This window comes from Sphaerodactylus townsendi, linkage group LG04 (genome assembly GCF_021028975.2).
Source record: "Sphaerodactylus townsendi isolate TG3544 linkage group LG04, MPM_Stown_v2.3, whole genome shotgun sequence".
Classification (NCBI taxonomy): domain Eukaryota; kingdom Metazoa; phylum Chordata; class Lepidosauria; order Squamata; family Sphaerodactylidae; genus Sphaerodactylus; species Sphaerodactylus townsendi.
The window spans coordinates 32877526-32898756 of record NC_059428.1 but is presented as its reverse complement, the minus strand read 5'-3'; the positions used below and the strand labels follow the sequence as shown (position 1 = coordinate 32898756).

The 21231-nt window shown below is 45.3% G+C and overlaps 1 protein-coding gene across 9 annotated transcripts in view; it reads right to left on the bottom strand.

Annotated features, from left to right (window-relative positions):
• Positions 1-21231, bottom strand: part of FRY (FRY microtubule binding protein) — a 267714-nt gene that overhangs the window by 180876 nt on the left and 65607 nt on the right. Inside the window, exon 1 of one of the 9 annotated variants that reach the window (XM_048492648.1) lies at positions 11805-11978. The exons of 7 other annotated variants lie outside the window; for them this stretch is intronic. In XM_048492648.1, coding sequence (XP_048348605.1) covers positions 11805-11874 — 70 coding nt within the window. In that variant the 5' untranslated portion in view covers positions 11875-11978. Of the gene's footprint in view, positions 1-11804; positions 11979-21231 lie in introns of those variants that run through there. One more of the 9 variants, XM_048492646.1, reaches the window with a different exon arrangement.

Genomic DNA, 21231 nt, shown 5'->3' with positions numbered 1-21231 from the left:
TGCCTTCAGAAATGTGCCCACCACAGCCTGCAACCCCCATTGACAGCAATGCAGAAAACTCAATGCAGAACAAAGATTCTTGGGCAAATTTCTAGGATGTTCCTGCAGGGGGGTGCATTTTTGGATGTATCGGCACCAAAATTTCAGGGTATCATCTGGAGATGATGGCACCCCCCAAGTTTGGTGCAGTTTGGTTCAGGGGGGCCAAAGTTATGGACCCTCAAAACTGTAGCCCCCATCTCCTATTAGCTCCCATTGGAAACAATAGGGGATGGGGCACCCCCTTTGGGAGTCCATAACTTTGGACTCCTTGAACCAAATCTCACCAAACATGGGGAGTGGCATAAGGACAGTCTCCTGATGATATGGTGAAATTTTGGTGCTGATATGTCTAAAAATGCACCCCCTGCAGGCACCAATGTCCTGGTGCACAAAAAATTTGGTCGTGGTGGAGTGGCCGCCCATGGGGGGGGGGGGGGCATCCAACTCAGGTTTTGCCCAGGGCTACAGTTTGCCCAGGGCTGCCTCATTACGCCCCTGTCTGACCCACAGGGGGTTCGAACTCCTGACCGTGTGAGTGGTAGTGCAAGCACTTAACCACTATACCACGCGGCTCCTTAAATCATATGTACTTTATCTTAAAACTGCTTGGGCTTTTCCATCATGCTAACAAACATCTCTCCCCTCCCCATTCATTTCTTTTGCACTGAACATCTAAACTGAGGGAGACTTCTAGGAAATCAAAACCTTCTTGTGATATTTTGTGTGGTACAAAAAGCCACTAAGTCACAGCAGATTTGGTGACCCCTTAGGCAGTGGTGGGATTCAAATAATCTAACAACCGGTTCCGGTGGTGGGATTCAAATAATTTAACAACTGGATGTTGACAAGCACCATTTTAACAATTGGTTCTGCCGAAGCGGTACGAACCTGCTGAATCCCACCATGCTCATAGGGGTTTTTAAGGCAATAGAAGCTTGGAGGTGGTTTTCCGTTGCCTCTCTCCATGAGGGCTGAGATGAAAGAACTGTGACTATCCCAAGGTCACCCAGCAGGCTTCATGTGGAGTGGTGGGAAATTTGACCTGGTTCTCCAGATTAGAGTCCACCGTTTTTAACCACTATACCATGCCGGCTTGTGACGTTTTAGTTGTTCCCAGTCAAAGCTATTTGACAACTTGCATTTTGGGGTTGGGACTGTTCTTGTGGGCCAACATCCCGACCTGCAACTTTTAACAGATTAGAGTCTCAAAAATTCAGAGATGAGACAGCTATGTAATCTAGTTTTCTCAAAGATGATAAGGAATGTAAGGACAATCCCCATGGTTTCCAAAACTGGGTAAAGTATGACATTTTCCCAGGGAAAGAAAAAGTGGACCAGTGTCTGTTTACTTGAGGTTTTCAACCCCTCTCCACCTTTCCCTACCCACACAGGAGCAGTTCTGCCCACAACTTGGCTGAAATTTCTGGGTGATCCATGGGAGTGCTTTAAAAAATGCATATCACAGGAGCAACAGATCATGGAAATGCCCCTCTCCAAAAAGGCGGTATGCAACCTCCCCAAATTGGAGGTTGCATACAACCCAGAAGCAGGGGCAGGCAAAATGGTTACTAGGCTCGGAGAAATCAGAGGGACTCTGTTTCATATGTAAACTAAGAAACACAGGGAGACCTCGCTGCAGAGCAAACCGTCTTGGAGTAAGTACTACATGCATAAATGACCAATGAATCATCTTTCACTACCACTGCAAGCCTAACAGCACTTTTCTGGATATAAGTCTCCCGGATCAGACCTGACTACAATTCTGTGTATATCTGCCTATGACTGCTCTCCAAAAACCTCATACAGATATTGAAGTTTCTTAGTGCCAAGCTTTCAAAAGGTTTTCCTAAAGGCACAAGAAGACACAGTCTATTCAGGACATGTCAAAACGTACTTGCGCTAGGAACAATGAATCCCACAGGAGATGTTACAACACTAAACACTTGAACACGCATAAAATACTTGCACCAAATACTTGCACACGGGTCAAAGATATTGGCACATGGGAAGTCATGACAAATGCAGGATGCAGCAGCCCTGGTGTCATGATGCAGAAGGTATAAAGTATACATCCATACAATTGAAAAAATGTGGTGGCTGTTGATCCTGCTTTAAGGTACAGTCTCCAAGAAGATTCACAAAAGACCGTGCATTTTCAGGAAGGACTTTAAGAACCTCCTCCCCTTTACTCGTTTTTAACAGTCAGAAAGGAATTGGTATAGTGACATTTTAGTTGAGATAATGTACATATGTTGTGATTGTATTATGGATGTTTATCTTTGGTATAGACCTTCTCTGTATGCACAGCTATTACAAATTTTCCCAGTGGTCAAACCTTGTTTCTTGGAAATGTTCTCTATGAAATAATTTCACACGCTTCCATTTTCCCCATCGTTTTTCCCTCTATTTCTTCAGTTGCATTTATTCAGCACACTACTGCTGAAAATGTATTATTCCGAATGGTGGTGGGATGGCATCCAAGACACAGAAGAACAATACTTTTCCCTTTTCACCTTTAGCACAGGCATTCTAGCATTACGGCCCAGCTACATTTTGAAGCGGCAATTCACAAATGTCTCAGCCTCTATTTTTACTACTGAGGACTACCCACACACAATGGAAACTGACAAACCTACTGAAGCAAGCACCATTACCTGAAGAAACAGAAACAGATAGCACCCCCCCACACACCAAAAATCACACATTTTCGATCAAATTAGAGCTCGGGTAATGCACAATCATTACTGGGGAAATCCTTTGTCAATTTCACTTACCGTATATACTCGTGTATAAGCTGACCTGTGTATAAGCCGAGGCACCTAATTTTACCACCAAAACCTGGAAAAACTTATTGACTCGCGTATAAGCCGAGGGTGGAAAGCTGGGGTTTGAGGAAGCCCAGCCAGCTTCCCCCTTCACCCTCCGAGGAGGGCAGCAACAAGCGGCTTGTGCAGCCACAGGGAGGTCGTCCCGGGCCACGCCCCCAGCCTCGGCAGAGGCCTGAAGAGTCCACTGGCTGCGGGGGTTTCCCCTTCGCCCTTCAGGTAGGGCAGCAACAAGCGCTTGTGATTGCTGGTAAGCGGTGACTCGTGTATAAGCCAAGGGGGCATTTTTCAGCCTTAAAACAGGGCTGAAAAACTCAGCTTATACACGAGTATATACGGTATTCCTAACTGTGGACACCTTGAACCTTTGCACTGCAGTAGCACCCACTATGGGAATTCTTACTTTACACAAAACCCTTTCTTTTTAAAGGAAACCCTACCAACAGAACTGAACAAGTAAGAATGGATACAGCCCACAAAACAATGCATGTCAAGGAAAAAATTTGAAACATATCTGTCAAAGGAAAAGATAGAGCTAGATGCCTTGAACTGCACTGTTCCACAGGGAGGAGTCTACAATTCGAAACTACAAACATGCCCACATACAAGTATACTTCAGACAGCAGGAGAGTTGACCTGCGCTAATATTCTGAAACATAACATTATAAAAAGTCTATTTGGGATCAGGGAACTATATTTAGTCAGCCACATAATCCAGTTTACTTCTAGAAATAAATCAAGTGCACAATTATCTCCCCTTCTTGTTCCATTAAATACCATACGTAAACACAGAGCACACAATGAATAGGCTGCATCTGAAGCTTCTTTAAAACAACAGTGTTTAACAGTGATCAACATAAGAGCCTGTTGGATCATACCAAATGTCCATTTAGTCTAATCGTGTCCCACAGTGGCCAACAAGGGGCTTCAAGGAACCTACCAAACAGAACATAGCAATAATAATTTTCCCACACTACCTCGCCCCCCACCTCCAGTATCCCCCCCCCCACCTACCCATCTTCCCTCCTGTCCTGGCCCTTTTCACAGAGCCAGCCCCATTCTTCTCCCTCATCCCCACCCTACCTGCCAACAACTGAACTGACCAAATAGATACTGGCCATGTGAAACTATCTGAAAGCCCAATGCGCAATCCGCTAATTTTTTTCCTGTGAAAGCCCTAGTGAAGTGAATAGGAGGTACAAATAAACATTTCCTCTGGGTTGTGTGTGTGGTCTTGACAAAATTACTCATCATTAGAACTTCAACAAATTTGCTAAGTACCGATTGTGGTGGGTTTTCCGGGCCATGTGGCCGTGGTCTGGTAGATCTTGTTCCTAACGTTTCACCTGCATCTGTGGCTGGCATCTTCAGAGGTGTATCACAGAGAGAAGTTACACACATAACAGACTTCTCTCTGTGATACACCTCTGAAGATGCCAGCCACAGATGCAGGCGAAACGTTAGGAACAAGATCCACCAGACCACGGCCACACAGCCCAGAAAACCCACCTCAACCAGTTGAATCCGGCCATGAAAGCCTTTGACAATACACTGCTAAGTACCTTTACTCATCTCCTCTTCTGGGCAGTTTCTTCTAGCGCCACAAACAGAACTTCTTAATGTGTTTAAATTGCTGTTCCTATATACTGGAAATTGCTTTGTTTGATTTTGTAATTATTGGATAATTTTGAGTATGGGATAGCAGAACCTATTACTAGTGTGCCTAATCTATCATGGATGCACGATGCTTGATGGCTTATGAAGGCACAGCACCTAATTATGATTATTTTCCTCCAATGTCAAAAATAGCTTGCTACAAAATACTTGAGTGTTAGTACTGTAAGATTCTCAGTGTCATTAATGTACTGGACTCAGAGCAGCAACAGGCAATGTCTCCCAGAGTTCTTAATGCCAATACAGTTCATTAACTCTGTTGCTGCAAAGGTCACCCACTTGGTTCCCTTGCCAACTTATGAATGGTCCTGATGCAATACCACTCTCAGAAATGATGAGAATCGAGGTACAGAATGGCATTCAGAGCTAATTGTGAAGCCACTTACATATGCTGGCATTCGAAAACATCAGGCAAAAAAAAGACCTGAGGCAATCATGGAGTATTGCACGATATGAACTGCTGCACTTTAGAAGGACATGTAGTGGGGTTGGTTACATGCACAAAGCACTGAACATGAAAAGAAGTGAGGGCAGAGGAAGCTCAAGAGTAATCAGCAAAGCCAGTACTGTGGTTATCTTCCATCTTTCATCCAAAGTGACATGTAGGTTGCCATTTTTCAGCTGATGTTAGCTTGTATAACATTTATTTTTAAAGATGGTTCTCTGTTCTTAGTTTTTGTGCTATGTCTTCACATCAGGGGTGTCAAACATGCAGCATGGAGGCCGAATATGTCCCCTTCATGGGCTTATCAAGCCTGTGAGTCAACTGAGACAATATGCTCCTGATATGGCCTGGCGAGCCACCCCACGGCCTATTTGTGTATTTCCACTTTTATTTCAAGAGTAGGCCTAAGGCATAGGTGTCAAATTCACATCCCTCCAGATCACGCTGGCAGGGGATGATGGGAACTGTAGTCCGTAACATCTGGAGGGCCGCGAGTTTGACACCTGTGGCCTAAGGTATTCCCCCAGTGCTGTTCTGGGGCCAACTGAGGCCCTCCCCACAGGGCCTGGCCCTACCAAGTCACATGTATGTGATATCCAGCCCTTGTAACGACTGAGTTCAATACCCTTGCTCTACATGCTTTCTGTATTTATCCAGGGAATCGGTCACCTGATTTCCCAACCAACTGATCTAAACTCTGCACATCCGTTCATAATAGCTACTACATTTGTAGAACTAAGATATACTTATAAGGAATCTTGTTTAGAATATTGATCATCAAAATGATTAAACTGAGAATGCACTGAATGTATAATGTATAGTAACAGAATATATAGTCACTTGCAAAAATGAACCAATAAATGGCTAAGGGATTGAATGTCACCACAATGAACCTCCACCAATTGGCACTGGTGGGCAACATTTCTCCAAGCCTATAGAGGCCCCCCCACCTCCGCCCTGCTGCCCAGGCCCTAGAAGCCCTCACACATCACCCCTACACCTCAACAGCTTGCCCCTGCCCAGTAGATTAGCGGTGCCTTGATGCCTGCTGCTCTGTGGGCCCAGAGATCCCCTCCTAGCTTCCCCACCCCAAGCATCCCCATTTCCCCCTCATCCACTGGCGTAATGCCCATTGGGCAAGGTGGGCAGCTGCCCAGGGCATCACCTTGTGGGGGGCATCAAAATGCTGGGTTCGTTTTTGGGTATTTTAGTGGTTTTCCATTTTTGGCCTGCAGGGGGCGCAGTTTTTAGGCTAGCGGCACCAAATTTTCAGCGTATCATCAGGAGACTGTCCTTATGCTACCCCCAAAGTTTGGTGAGGTTCGGTTCAGGGAGTCCAAAGTTATGGACTCCCAAAGGGGGTGCCCCGTCCCCCATTGTTTCCAGTGGGAGCTAATAGGAGATGGGGGCTACAGTTTTGAGGGTCCATAACTTTGGCCCCCCTGAACCAAACTGCACCAAACTTGGGGGGTATCATTAGGGCAGTCTCCTGATGGGACCCTGAATGCTTTGAGACTGTGCCTTCAGAAATGTGCCCCCCCAGCCTGCAACCCCCATGGACAGCAATGCAGAAAACTCAGTGCAGAACAAAGATTCTTGGGCAAATTTCGGGATGTTCTTGCAAGGAGGGCATTCTTGGATATATCATCACCAAAATTTCAGGGTATCATCTGGAGACTGTCATGATGGCACCCCCAAGGTTAGGTGCAGTTTGGTTCATGGGGTCCAAAGTTATGGATCCTCAAAAGGGTAGCCCCCATCTCCTTAGGAAAGAATGTTGGATGGGGTACCCCCTTTGAGGGTCCATAACTTTGGACCCCCTAAACCAAACTGCACCAAACTTTGGGGGTTCCATCAGGACAGTTTCCAGATTACCCTGACATTTTGGTGCTGATACATCCAAAAATGCGCCCCCTGCAGGCACACCCCAGAAATTTGCCCAAGAATCTTTGTTCTGCATTGACTTTTCTGTATTGCTGTCCATGGAGGTTGAAGGGTGTGGGGGGGGGGATTTTAGAAGACACAGTCTCAAAACTTTCAGGGTCCCATCAGGAAACTGCCCTAATGATACCCCCAGGTTTGGTGCAGTTTGGTTCAGGGGGGCCAAAGTTATGGACCCTCAAAACTGTAGCCCCCATCTCCTTTTAGCTCCCATTGGAAACAATGGGGGATGGGGCACCCCCTTTGGGAGTCCATAACTTTGGACTCCTTGAACCAAACCTCACCAAACTAGGGGAGTAGCATAAGGACAGTCTCCTGATGATATACTGAAATTTTGGTGCTGATATGTCTAAAAATGCACCCCCTGCAGGCACCAATGTCCTGGTGCAAAAAAAATTTGGTTGTGGTGGAGTGGCCGCCCATGGGGGGGTGGGGGCATCCAACTCAGGTTTTGCCCAGGGCTACAGTTTGCCCAGGGCTGCCTCGTTACGCCCCTGCCCTCAGCCCACCTTAAACCTCATCTTTTCACACTCCCCCACCCCAATACTCACCTTCCAACTCTCCCCCACCCCAAGCCACACCTTCCAACCTTCCTGACCTCTCCCACCCCCAAGCCACAGACAGATGGGTGGCAAGCGTTGCCCCAGGAGTGGGGGAGGGGCACTACAGTCCCAGCAAAGCCCATTGCACGGAGAAATGCTTGCTTCTCCACCCTTGGCTATATATAAGGAATGGTTTCAAAATGAAAATTTTCAATATTTTATTCAAGTTTTGCTATAAGTATTAACGTTGTAAACATATGTGTACATGAACGGCCTATTTGTGTATTTCCACTTTTATTTCAAGAGTAGGCCTAAGGAAATCAATTGGTAAACATGATCTAGAACCTTAATGACGGAACATTCAAAGGTGCTGAACTAGTGAATTGTAGCCTCAGAGTTAACTGAGATCTACCACTGTATTACTTATTCAATCAGCTGATTAAATGGGTCCAAAATTATATGCCTTGACTGAAAAACATTTCCATGACTCCTGAGAGAATCGAAGTACCCCTTGTCTAGCAAGCACCCCTTCGAATTTGAAGCAGAGGAGGTGGAGCATGCAAGTCGCATTTTAGTTCCGTGTGTTCATCAGCGTTTGCCTTCAAAAAGATCTTCAGCATTTTACTTAATTTTTATGCAGACTTGTATACTGCAAAAAAGAACCAAGTGGACTAGTCTCATAATTATTGTGATACTAAATACCCTGCTGGTTGTCCCAAAAATATAACACATAAGAATGGTTGCGCAGAAACCTACCATATGGAAAGGTAACAGGCTGTGTTCCAGGTGAATGATTAGTTGGATGCCAGCCACGCCGAGACAGTAAGCGTGATAGCTGAGTAGCAGTATCACATTCTAAGAAGTTCTTAGATCACAAATTGGACACCCAAGCTTTTTTTACACATTTTTTCCAGGGATCTAAGCTGTGGCTACTACACAGCACCTCTTCCCAACCAAACTGACAGAGCTATTGTTCTCCTCACCTTGCCCTCCCCCCACACCTCTGTTCCCACCATGGTGAATCAAAGGCTACCCCTTCAGCAGCAATAAATTAAAGCAAGCACCTAAAGAAAGCAGACCAAAGATGAAAAGAAAGCTGCTCCAAGTAAAGGTCTCAACCTGCCCACTTTGTTCCTCTCATTTTGCAATCAACAATAGTAATAGTGGTGCACGAAACTCAGGTAGGCATTACCATAAAAGCAGGTTCCTGTTTAAGACTCAGAAAACTCATCAACAGCTTTTCAGACAACTGTCATCCAAATTACACCACACCATAATCATTTCTGAAACCCTTAAAAATAAATCTAAGATCCTTCGCTTATATCACCTTCGTGTGTTTTCATCGCCAAGGTTTGGACTCTGATATGATCACCTTTTCCCCTTGCAGAATGCATCTTTGGAAGGAGAATGACAGCATTTCCACCAGACTTCTCCCTCCATGCTGTTTCCAAAGGCCCACTGACCCCCAAGGGCATGCTTTCAGAAGTATAGTAGGCTGGAGTCAGAGAGGGGCAGTTGGGAAATTCTTCTTCATTTAGCACAGTTATGCTAGACAGGATCCAGTCCAAAGTTTTTTTAGATTTAAAGGAGATAAACCAGGAAACTACTTAAATAAATAAATAAAAGTAGAGTGATTATACTGTCTCTTTCTGATAAGCATGCTGATTACACTGTCTCTTTCTGATAAGCCTAGACAAATATATATTTGTCTATGATGGCATGACAGAAGGCAGACTCTGAAATCACTATAATTTTTTCTACGATAATTTGCCCAACGTTGAAAAAAAATGCATAAGGAAACTGAGGCTTCTAACTGCGGTTTTAGCAGATACCAGACATATTTTATTGAAAAACTGTAGAACCCGATACAGAACAATGTGATGCACAGCAATAAAAGATGCCACTAACGTGCAATGAGGGTGTAAAACGTAAGGCAAATTCTGTACTATTAAAAGGACATGTTGATGAAATTCAGCATCCTAACTTCAGAATACTTTAAATGCAGAGGCGTAGCTGGGCCAAACTGTGCCTGGTGCGCACACTATATTTTCCGCCCCGCCCCCACAGTGCCTCCCTTTCCCCCTTCCGACACTTACCTTAGTTCCTTTCCTTTTCCAGAACTTTTTCAGGCTGCAAAGGCCTGTTCGCAGTAAAAACAGCCTGATGGGAACTATACTTCCCAGGAGACCTTGTGAGCCCCAAGGTCTCCTGGGAACTGTAGTTCCTCAGGCCGTTTTTACTGCGAACAGGCTTTTTGCAGCCTGAAAAAGTTCTGAAAAAGGAACAAAGGTAGGTGTGGGAAGGGGGGAGCCACGGGGGGAGCAGGGGAAAGGGGAAGGGGCCTGGGGCAATTCTCTGCACCCCCCAGGCGTGCACCCGGTGCACAGCGCACCCCCTGTCCCCTTGTAGCTTCGCCACTGTCTAAATGAATGAGAATTAGCAATTTATTTTGACAAAATGTCCCAACAATTTTCAGTTTCCCTTTTGGACATCACCATAAGAATAAGGGTATTGATACAGCATCTTCCTGACCTAGACAGCCCAAGCTAGCTTAATCTTGCCAGATCTCAGAAGCTAGGTAGGGTTGGCCCTGGTTAGTACTTGCATGGGAGACCACCAACAGTGCCCAGGGTTGAAACGCAGAGGCAGCCAATGGCAAACCACCTTGGTTCATCTCTTGCCTTGAAAACTGTCAGATTTCCATAAGTCGGCTGTGACTTGAAAGCAATTGACATACATACACACTGATACAGCACTTTCAAACTATGATAAGTGTGTTCATTCTGTGTGTTCCCACAGTCATCTTTACAGCAGTTCTGTAAAGGGCAGACCAGTATTATTACCTTTATAGTGGGGAGCTAAGGCTTAGAGACAGTGACTTGTCGAAGGCCATCTAGTGATCAAGGTGAAATTTGAACTGGTGACCAGCTCACTCTCTTGCTACTGCACTAGATTATTACTACCGTTATACAGGAAAACTGTACTCATTCAAATCAATTATCAGAGCTCACAAAACCAAAACCAGACATTAATTCATTTATGCCCCCCACATACCACATATTAGAAGAGAGGGGGGGACTGGGCTAAATTAAAACAACTGCAGGTTTTAAAAGGCTATTCCTTGGTCACTATGTCTATGGTCAGAAAAAATATTCTGAGAAACCTTTACAATCTATATGGTGATTCAGAATGCCCTGAACAAAATGTCTATAAAAGTAATTCATACAGAGACCATGGTACATCAAGACACTGATATTATTATATTGGTTTTTACAGTAACTGACAGCTCATCAGAAAAAAAAATAACCTAAATCCATTGTATGAGCTAGCTGTTGGATTACTGATACAGGAGCAGTGAGTTATTTGGTGGCTGTATTTTTCCAGAGAGAGCGTACAGTTCAGAATTTGGTAGAATCTGACACTGTTTCAGTTTTCTGACGTAAGAGAGGCATGACCTGGCCACATTTTAAAAAATGAAATTTTGCATTACTTAAAATCAGATCTGACAGTCTAGGTAGGCCTGATTAAGTTCACATACATCCTTGATATCTGCTGATTACATAACAACCCCCTCCCAAAAAAAATCTTGAACCAAAATGAGATGCTAGAGAGGACAATGGTGCATCAGCAATATCAAGCCCTGCAATACTGGATAGCTCCGACCTCATTTGTTTACATTCTGCAGATTTCCTATTTGGTTTAGAAAAAGCAAACAGCTCCTTCGATGAAAACACAACTGAAGCAAGAAAACCATCGGAATAATACCAGAAGGGTGACGAGAGTGATACAAATATTAATACTGAGCGGACTATCACTCCTTTATGCACATTCCTGGTTTTATTATGCTATATAAATGTGAGTAGACCATAACATGATGTGTACAGTTTTCCCTATAGCACCAATTTGCAACTAACTGCAATATTATGGGCTTACTGCTAAATCACTGTCACAAAATAAGTCATCCTACGAATTACAAAGCAGTGAGGTCAGGCAAAAGTATCTAAGGACAGAAGAGTGAATTTCCCTATCATATTCCACAGAGATAAAGAGGGAGGTAGCGATCAATCCCCAAAGCAACCTAATTTGCTAATTCAATCAAGTAAAAACGAGGATAATCCTATTACTATCTTCCACTTAAGGAACCAGTTTAAATCTCCGAGGGTCTCGTTTATTTTTTTCTAAACAGGACAGGATATGGGAACCCCCCACCCCACCTCCACCACGCACAAAAACATCCCTTGCAAAAGCCGATCAACCAAATATGCCAGGCTGCCTTGACGACCGTCAATATCCAGAACAGCAAATAATAATTTAAAAAAAAAAATGCTCACTCACTATTGCTCCAGGATTTCAGCAAATATTTGATGCTGATTTCAAAGAAGCCGGAATCCTGCTGGCTGGCCATGTCTGCGGCATACAAAGGAGCTCCCCAGCCGCCCGGAGTAGCAGGTACTTTGCCGGCTAGATGTGACTGTCACCAGTTAGTGATGCAAACGTCGGGGGTCAGGAGAGGAAATGAAGTCTCCGCAGAGCCGCTCCTTCCGCTCCTGTGAGGTAGCCTCCCCCCCTCCAAAAACACACACACACAAACACACACCCTTAGGAGATGCTTGTCCCCGGCTCGTGCTTCAGCGCCCGCCCTTGCATTGCTTTTCAGTGCAGGGAGGGTATCGCCGGGGGGAGGCTCGCTTTGGTCCAGGGCAGCAACCGCCGGGCGAGCTGCGCCCGGGCTCTCTTCAGCGTGGCCGGAGCTGGTGCATCAACACCGGTCCCTTGCAGGATACGGCAGCGCTTCTTCCTCCCGCCAGCCCAGGGAACAGCGCTGCTGCCCCCGGCTTCAACCCCCTCCCAAGTCCCGCCAGCCTTTCCAGCACAAACGGCCTTCAAATCACACGAAGACGACCGACCAAGCTGGGGGTGGTTTGTTTTTTTTTGTGATTTCTGCCGGCTGGTCTTCTCCAAGAACAACAACAACGCCTAATTTGGTACAACTGCATCACGCTGCGGTAAAGCCAAAGCTGCACCCATCCAGTTCGCTGGGTGTGCAGTGATGGAGCATCCCCCCCTCCCTCCCGTCCTCTTCTTCACAGCTGCTTTAGTTGTTTGGGTTCTTCTTTCCCAGCACCAGACCAGCCTTGGGGGGGTGGGGGTGTTGATACCCTTTTGCATTGGATCAGATTGAAAGAGATGGCAGTCAGGACCAAATGAGAGTCTAGCCCGCGGCTCCATCCGCCAGCAAAACAGCCAAGGGCAAAGCCTGATCCACAGCTTAAATCAGAGGTTCTTGAACCTGTCCTGAAATTAATGGGTCCTGAACCGTAATGGGAACTCATGTTTGCTTCCATTTATTTTTAAGCAAGCTGACCTTTATTATTGCTGCTACTGATTTATTTATACCAGGACTTCAAGATGGCTTCATCATAAAAACTTTAATCAGGCTTGAAATGTTGGTGTTGTCAACCACCCTGCCTTCAAGGATGGCACATACTGTTTTCCTCCCCTTTTTCCTGCAAAATAGGTTAGTCTGACATTGTCTAGCCCAAGGTCACCCAATGACCTTCAGTGCTAGGGCTCTGAACCCAGGTTTCTTGGACAGTAGCTCAACCTACTACACTACACAGGTTCAATATTTTGAACATTGGGTGGATCCCTCTCTGGGGAGAACTTGCAGTCCACAAGAGGCACCACGAATGGGACTGCACGTGTGCTGTGCCACTGCAATCTTTAAGTAGTTTGTAGTTGAGTGCATGCATGCGCACAACCTTCTCACACATAACAGCTGGCTCCCCTATATGCCAATATGCCTATTACCCTCAGCTTGTTACTTTCAGTTTTAATGCCAGTACCCTTTGGCATCCTGGGCTCTTAAGCCCAGATCTACTCCATCTGACAACAGGATTCGACTCGGTTGACCATGACAGCTTGACCAACTGCCTTGCTGACACTGGGATCCAGGGGTCAGCCTTGAAGTGGCTGCACTCATTTCTCCAGGAACAGGAACAGAGGGTAGCAACTGGTAAGATAACTTCTGCTTGCCATTCTTTGGTGTGCAGCATCCCTCAAGGGGCAATTCTCTCACCAATATTATTTAACAGCTATATGCGCCACTTGCCGAGTCGATGCTGAATTTTGGCTTGGATTCTCACCAATATACGGATGACACCCAGCTATATCTGCTGTTGGACAGTCATCTGGATACTGCCCCAACTGCACTGGCCAGCTGCTTAGAGGCCATGGTGGAATGGTTAAAAGAGAGCCAGTTGAATCCAGCAAAGAAGGAGGTCCTGTGACTGGTCTGGGAAGGCTTAGGCGAAGGATGCCAGTTACCAACTCTTAATGGAGTACAGTTGAACCCTGCATCTATAATCAGGAGTTTAGGGGTGTTCCTTGATACCTCCCTGGCTATGGTGGTTCAGGGTGCACAGGTAACTTGCCTGGCATGTTATCATCTACACCAGGTGAGATAATTGGAAATGTGCTTGTCCCAAACCTTGCCACAGTGATCCATGCAATGGTCACTTTAACACCAGATTACTGCAACTCACTCTACACAGGGCTACAGCATGGATCCTTACAGAAATCCTATGAATGCAGAAGCATGGATCCTTACAGAAATCCCATGGCAAGCATCGGTTCAACTGGTGCTTTGCTAGAGCTACAGCATGGATCCTTACAGGATTCGTTTCTAACCACCATGATACCAAGGGAAGTCCAACACAGGATCCTCATCTGCAAAGCAAGAATACAAGTCTCAACCCAGAGCGGTGCATGCACACATTGTATGATATGTACACAGGAAGTTCTAAATGCATATTCTTTTCCATTTGTTCTACTTGAAAGAACCTGCTTTCTCCACTGAAGCAGGACTGAGGCGCAATGGTTCAGCATCTAATTGACATGGCAAAGTTCCCACAGGTTCAACCCCTAGCATCTCTAGTGGAAAGGGTGAGGTAGCAGGCGATATGAAAAACTTCTGCCTGAGAGACCCTGCAGAGCCACTGCCAATCTTTGTAGACTTGGATGAACCAATGGTCTGGTTGAGAGTAAGGCAGCTTCATGCGTTCAAGCAGGCAGAGGTGCTTTTTGAATGGAGGTGTTACAGGCACACACTCCAACACTTCCCTATGACCACTTGCAGCTAGACCAGGGGTCCCAACCTTTTTGAGTCTGTGAGCATATTTGCAATTCCAATATGGATGGTGGGCACAGCAACAAAAGGACGGCCATAGGAGACGAAGCCAGCCACAAAATGATTGCCACAGCTTAGTTTCAGTAATACAGCGTAGATCAGTGGTTCTCAACCTGGGGGTCGGGACCCCTTTGGGGGGTCGAATGACCCTTTCACAGAAGTCGCCTAAGACGCTCTGCATCAGTGTTCTCCATCGGTAAAATGGATAAATGTTAGGGTTGGGGGTCACCACAACATGAACTGTATTAAAGGGTCGCGGCATTAGGAAGGTTGAGAACCACTGGCGTAGATCATACAGTAACACAGTGTAAGCTGTGGTGGCAGCTGCTGCCAAAGCAACATTTTTTAAAATATGCACAGCCAATCAAATCTCTAATAGTCAACCAGAAGCCTTGCTGGGCAAAGGCCATACATGGCCCCACTGACTTCCTAAAATACACTTGGTGCCATGGCACCGCTGGGCACATTGAGGATCCCGATCTGGACAGCAGCTGCATATAGGTGGCTACATCTCAGTATAGAGGCACACGGTTCTCAGAACATTTACTAGAGTGCAACCTAGAGTGCAAACTTATTCTTCACGTGAGAAGTGCACAGTACCACAATGCAGTGGCTTAGAACCAATGGGGCCGTGGCGGGGGCGCAACACTCCAGTGGGGGCGTGGAGGTGGTGTGGTGGAATGTTCTGAGGGCATTCTGGGGTAGGGGCGGGCACTGGGGGCGCGCATGCCCCGGGCTTGGTTCCCCCTCACTCTGCCCCTGCCACAATGCACAGTGCAAGCAAAGCATGATGCCACAAAACACAAACTTGGCCCTTTATTCTTTTCATTGGAGCAGTGTCTCTGCACAGTGTTGCAGGTTCTGCCTGAAGCAGGAGAAACCACAACATTTGACTGCTCTCCCCGCGGCCAAAAACAAACAGGTTGGAAAGCTAGGCATTCAATGAGCTGGAAAGATGAAAGGTTGGCCAGGACTAGTTCTGCCTCTTTGTTCCCTTCCCATGCTTGCCCTTCAGCAGCATACAGGTGACACTCATCACACTGATAACATGGTTAAGTGGCAAGCAGGCAATGGAGCAGGGGCAGTCCAGGCTAGCCTATGCTGTTTCTTACTCAGCCACGAGAGGATACTTGAGTTCCTTCCTTCCACTCATGAACAGCAGGACTGGACCTTAAGCAAATGCATTGAGGACAACAGCCTTCCCTTGGAAGATGGTTCTTCCGGTTCCGGTCAAACACAGATCAGCACTTCTATCATTAATTATTTACTAAGTAGCCCAAAATACACCAAAAATAACCCTAAATGGAGCACACTCCCAAGTAAGTGCTTAAATGACACTGAGATCAGTGAAGCTGAGGGCTAAAACTAAACACAGCATGAAAAATGCATACCTTTCAGTGCAAGTGGTTTTTCTGCATAAAAGCAGCTCCAAGAGAAGGCAGTTCTCAGTGAAGCAGTGACTGGGCAAATGCTTAATCCTGTCAGACCTGCCACATTAATGCTGCAACCCCAAGCTTTGTCCCTCCTTGCAGTAGGGTTCCAGATTGGCACGTGCAACATGAAACTTATGCCTACAGTCCTACGGGGAGGGAACACATTTAGAGGAAAGAGAGAGCAGGAAGTGGTCATGTACGCAGACAGTCCATTGCTGCTTCTCCCCTGAAAATCATTTTTGTTCTTTACATTTGTGTAAAAACCATTTTACATTGGCCATTCTCTGCAAGTTAATGTTATTCAAACTAAGGTAAAACTACAATCCTAAAAATGCTTACTTGGAGATAAACCCTACTGAAAGCTCTCCAGTAAAGCCAGCGTGTTGTAGTGGTTGAAAGTGGTGGACTCTAACCTAGGCCCCTTCCGCACACGCAAAATAATGCATTTTCAAACCACTTTCACAACTGTTTGCAAGTGGATTTTGCTATTCCGCACAGCTTCAAAGAGCACTTAAAGCAGTTTGAAAGTGCATTATTCTGCATGTGCGGAATGAGCCCTAGAGAATCAGGTTTGATTCCCCACTTCTCCACATAAGCTATGGACTCTAAGATGGTGAACCAGACCTGTTTCCCCACTCCCCTTCACCCCCCCACCCCCACATGAAGCCTGCAGGGTGACCTTGGGCTAGTCACAGTTCTTCAGTACTTTCTCAACCCCACCTACCTCACAAGATGCCTGAGTGGGAAAAGGAAGGGAAGATGAATGGAAACCACTTTGAGTTTACTTCCGTGGTGGCGAACCTTTGGCACTCCAGCTGTTATGGACTACAATTCCCATGAGCCCCTGCCAGCATGGCCAATTGCCCATGCTGGCAGGGGCTGATGGGAATTGTAGTCCATAACATCTGAGTGCCAAAGGATCGCCACCTGTACACTTCAGATTAATGGGCTCTTATTGAAGCCAAGCTGACTGCCCTGTGTCTAACTGTTACCGCCAAATGAAGTGTTGAAGACAATCATAGGCAACCTTTATGAGTTTGAGTATCATGGCTTCATGGCCCAGGCTAGCAAGTACTGCTCGCCAATTTTCCTAGGTATGTCATATGACTCCTGGGGCATATTTGTTCTTACTTCCTGACCCTAAGCTGCGTCGTGCACTAACTTTAGCTAGGTGCAAAGGCTTACCTTCTGCTGTGAGACAAGGAAGAGGTAGAAATATCCCGCACCATGAAAGACTTTGTGTATGCAGGTTAAATAGTGAGGAATCTATACATCATGTTTTGTTCCACCACCCTCTATATGAGACAGCTAGATTAAAGCTTCTGCTACTTCTTTTGGCCGGTTCTGAAGGCTGGACCGATCAACAAAAGACAACACTTCTTTTGAACAACATTCTGGGTGCTGCTTTAGAGCAAATAGCTAGGTATTGTTATAAGAAAGCGTTCTTAATCAATTTTTTGCCTGGTCATTGTAAATTCATGTTTGGTTACTGTACCGTATGTGTCTACTTTTATTTGAATATATGCCATTAAAGGTACTTGACTTGACTTGAGCCACTTCGAGACTCTTTAAAGGTAGAGAAATACAGGGTATAAATCCAAATTCTTCTTCTCTTCCTTTATAGGTAGCTAAGGCAATATTTCTCTCATAGCCTGAAACTTCCCTTGCCTATTCTGATTGCAACTGACAGCAATAAATGGAGACATTCCTCCGTAACTCTAGAAGACTTTAAGGTAGCCGAGTCACTGTTGCGGAATCACAAGCTATGTCCTGGCAGCGCTCTTTATATACAGACTGGCCGATCGTAACTGCAATCAGCTGTTATTGCAGACTTTAAAAACATTTAGAGTATCTCATAACAAAAAGATAATGATCATGTGTGCAAGCAATGTTTATATATTTAATATTATTTATGATAAGGGTTTCTGCATGCATTTACCATGCCCTGAGGAATTCTTTCCAGGAATATTTAGCACAGTACAAGTTTTACAGAACCTTGGCCCTTCAACTGAATCTCAGAAAGTAAACTCACAAATCAAGCTAACCGCAAAGCATTGTTTACCATGAACATCCAAAACAAAAATGCAAAAGAGGAAGTCCAGAAATGCACTGAAGACTGGAAATCAACTGAATTTAATGGGATACCCCCCTTTTCAGTAAACATGCTAAAGAGCCCCAAATGGATATACCACTAATTGTAGTAAAATAAGTCAGTGAATTTAGGATTGAAATGCATGTGCTTCAAATCACAGCCACACAACAGCATTTTGCAAATTTACTTGTTAACAGCTGAAACAATGGCTGCTAATAACACAAACAGGGTCAAGCAAACATCATTCAAATACATAGATTTTTGGACCCACTGACATTTCTTAGGATCCTTGGGATTGCCATACCTGCTCCCACAGGGCTATAGAAGGTTATTATACACCACTTTTGAAATAGACACCCAGCATGGTCTAGTGGATTGTGTTGGACTAGGATCTAGGGTGGATTCCGCAAAGCATAAATATAACATCTTTAATGTATTGTCGAAGGCTTTCACGGCCGGTTTCAACTGGTTCTGGTGGGTTTTCAGGGTTATGTGGCTGTGGCCTGTGATACACCTCTGAAGATTCTAGCCACAGATGCAGATGAAACGATAGGAACAAGATCCACCAGACCATGGACACACAGCCCGGAAAATCCACCAGAACCAAAAACATCTTTAGGACATTATAAAAAATCCGTTTTGGCATTTTGTGTTCCCACAGCACAAGTGTTGCCAGCCACAACAGATCTTTTTTTTCACACCTGCTGCACGGAGCTCTTGTCAATTTCACTGTTGGTTGCCATTCTGTATGCTGCTGCAGAGATTCTCCCTGCCTCCACCATTTGGTTAAGGTTTGCCACAGAGATTTCCTCTGCTTGCAGCTCATCCACAGGTGATTTCGCTGTAAAAAGCAGATGAATAAAGTATGTTTTGCCTAGCAATCCCATGCATGTGTTGTTTTCCCTTTTTTGTTTTGAGGGAGATGTCTGCAAAGCTACGGCAATACAAATATCTGTAATTGTGTCACCGTAGCTTCACAGGCATCCCCCTCAAAATAAAACAAAAAAGGAAAAATGACATGTGCGTGGGATCGCTAGGCAACACAAACTTTATTCATCTACTTTTTACAGCAAAATCACCCGTGGGTGAGCAGCAAGCAGAGGAAAGCTCCGTGGGGAGTCTTCATGGAGAATCTGCTGCAGAACACAAAATGGTGGGTGAAAGTGGCAAAAAATAAAAGTAAGAGGTTTAGGCGGGGTAAATAAAGCATTTCCTGCTTTCCTTGTGTTTGCTCAGCAGGCAGGAAACATCCTTAACCTGGACTGGGGGCAGGGGCGGGGGAGAGCACTAGTTTAGCCATTTTTGAAAAACCTGGGTTGAGAGAAATAAACAGGCTTATGTCGTTTTGGGGGAAAGAGCTGTGTGAGGTTCTTCCCGAATATGCTTTTAATAACACACTAAAGATGTTATATTTATGCTAGACTGAATCCACCTCAGAGACACAAGTTCAAATCTCCACTCTGCAATGGATACTCCTTGGGTGACCTTGGACCCTCCCCTGAGCTACCACATAGCACTGTTGTGAGGACAAAATGAAGAAGAAAAGAACTCCCATTGAGGCAGAATCTGCAGTAAATAATAAATAAACGAAGTAAATAAATCTGTGCTGATTCACCTATAAATTATGAAGTTAAATGCTGTTTATCTCCCCCTTGTGGGTGGAACTCCTAGCTACAACTTCACAGCTAACAATGATATTGCTACTTCAACTAAAAAAACCACTGAATTCACTTTTCATTCTCAATTGTGACATTTGTATTTATAATGTACATGCATTTTATTTTGTATTTGTAAATAAATGGAGCATCCTGCCCCGACATAAAAGGGAAAAGTGCGACAACTGGGAAATGTACTTGCATGAGTCTGGGTGTATAGTGGTTACAGCACTGCACTAGGATCTGGAATCACTGCTCTACCATGGATGGGTGACCCTGGGTCAGTCACATACCTCTCAGATGGGCAGCCCAATCCAGAGGGGGAAGGCGAATCCTCCTCTGAAGCTGGTGCACCCCTGCACTGGCATGTGTGCCCACTCCACCAGCTCAAGGGGCAAATGCGCCAGTGGAGGGAAAACTTACCTAGGTGGCTGGGTGCTGTGTGGCTCAACAGTGTCCAATCCAGAAGCCATCACTTGTTCCTAGGCCTGCCAGCACAAAAAGATGCACTGGCATGGTCAGGTGTGTTCTGGGAATGGGCCAGAAGAGGATCCAACCTTAGTCAGCTTCCTCCCAGCCTTCGCCTGCCAGAACACTGGGACTGGCGGTTTGGACATTTTAGGTGGCACAAATGCCCGTGGAGCCCAATGGAGGGCTCGTTGGCAGAAGGGAGGCACTGTGGCCCACCACACCAGGCCCTTAACTACCTGTAAACTACCTTACAGGGGTTGTGGGGGACAACAGAGGAGCAGTGAATGATATTAGCCACAGCTAGAGAAATGTAAATGAAGTAAATAAATAAAAATCATTAGAAGACTGATCAGTCTTGCTAACTAGAAGCGTTTCAGTTTCAAATTCAGTTTTAACTACTTAAGTCAGTCAACATAGGGTAGGAAAAAATTGTTGGAAAGTCCCAGTTTAGCCAAGGGAGAAGTTGATCATTTTACCTGCACCTCACAATAACTCCCAGGGTTTAGCAACCTAGTCTTGCAAAGTGGCTTTGCTTAACCTCAGAAGCATAACGGAGGAAGGCGAATGACATATTCACTGTGCTATTTCCAGGGGCAGATGAAAAAGCATACAGAGATATTATCTTTTTACTGGGCAGCATCTTACCTTAGGCTGGAGGAAGTTCCTGACACCTAAGAATCTCCACCCTAGGATGCTTCCATTCGAGAAAGTGCTGCTCAAGTTGGAATAAAGATCTTTAGGTCTTTGCTAAGCAGACTGGTGGGATACAAGCCCGTAATTTTAGCACAAAAACACTATTGCTTTTACTGCGGTAAATACAAAAGTATTTTGTAATGCACATTATAACTATATTTAGAATTTTGTTAAAGGTTAGCAACCACATGAAAAAATGTGTTAATCTTTTTGTCACAGCCTCAAGTAA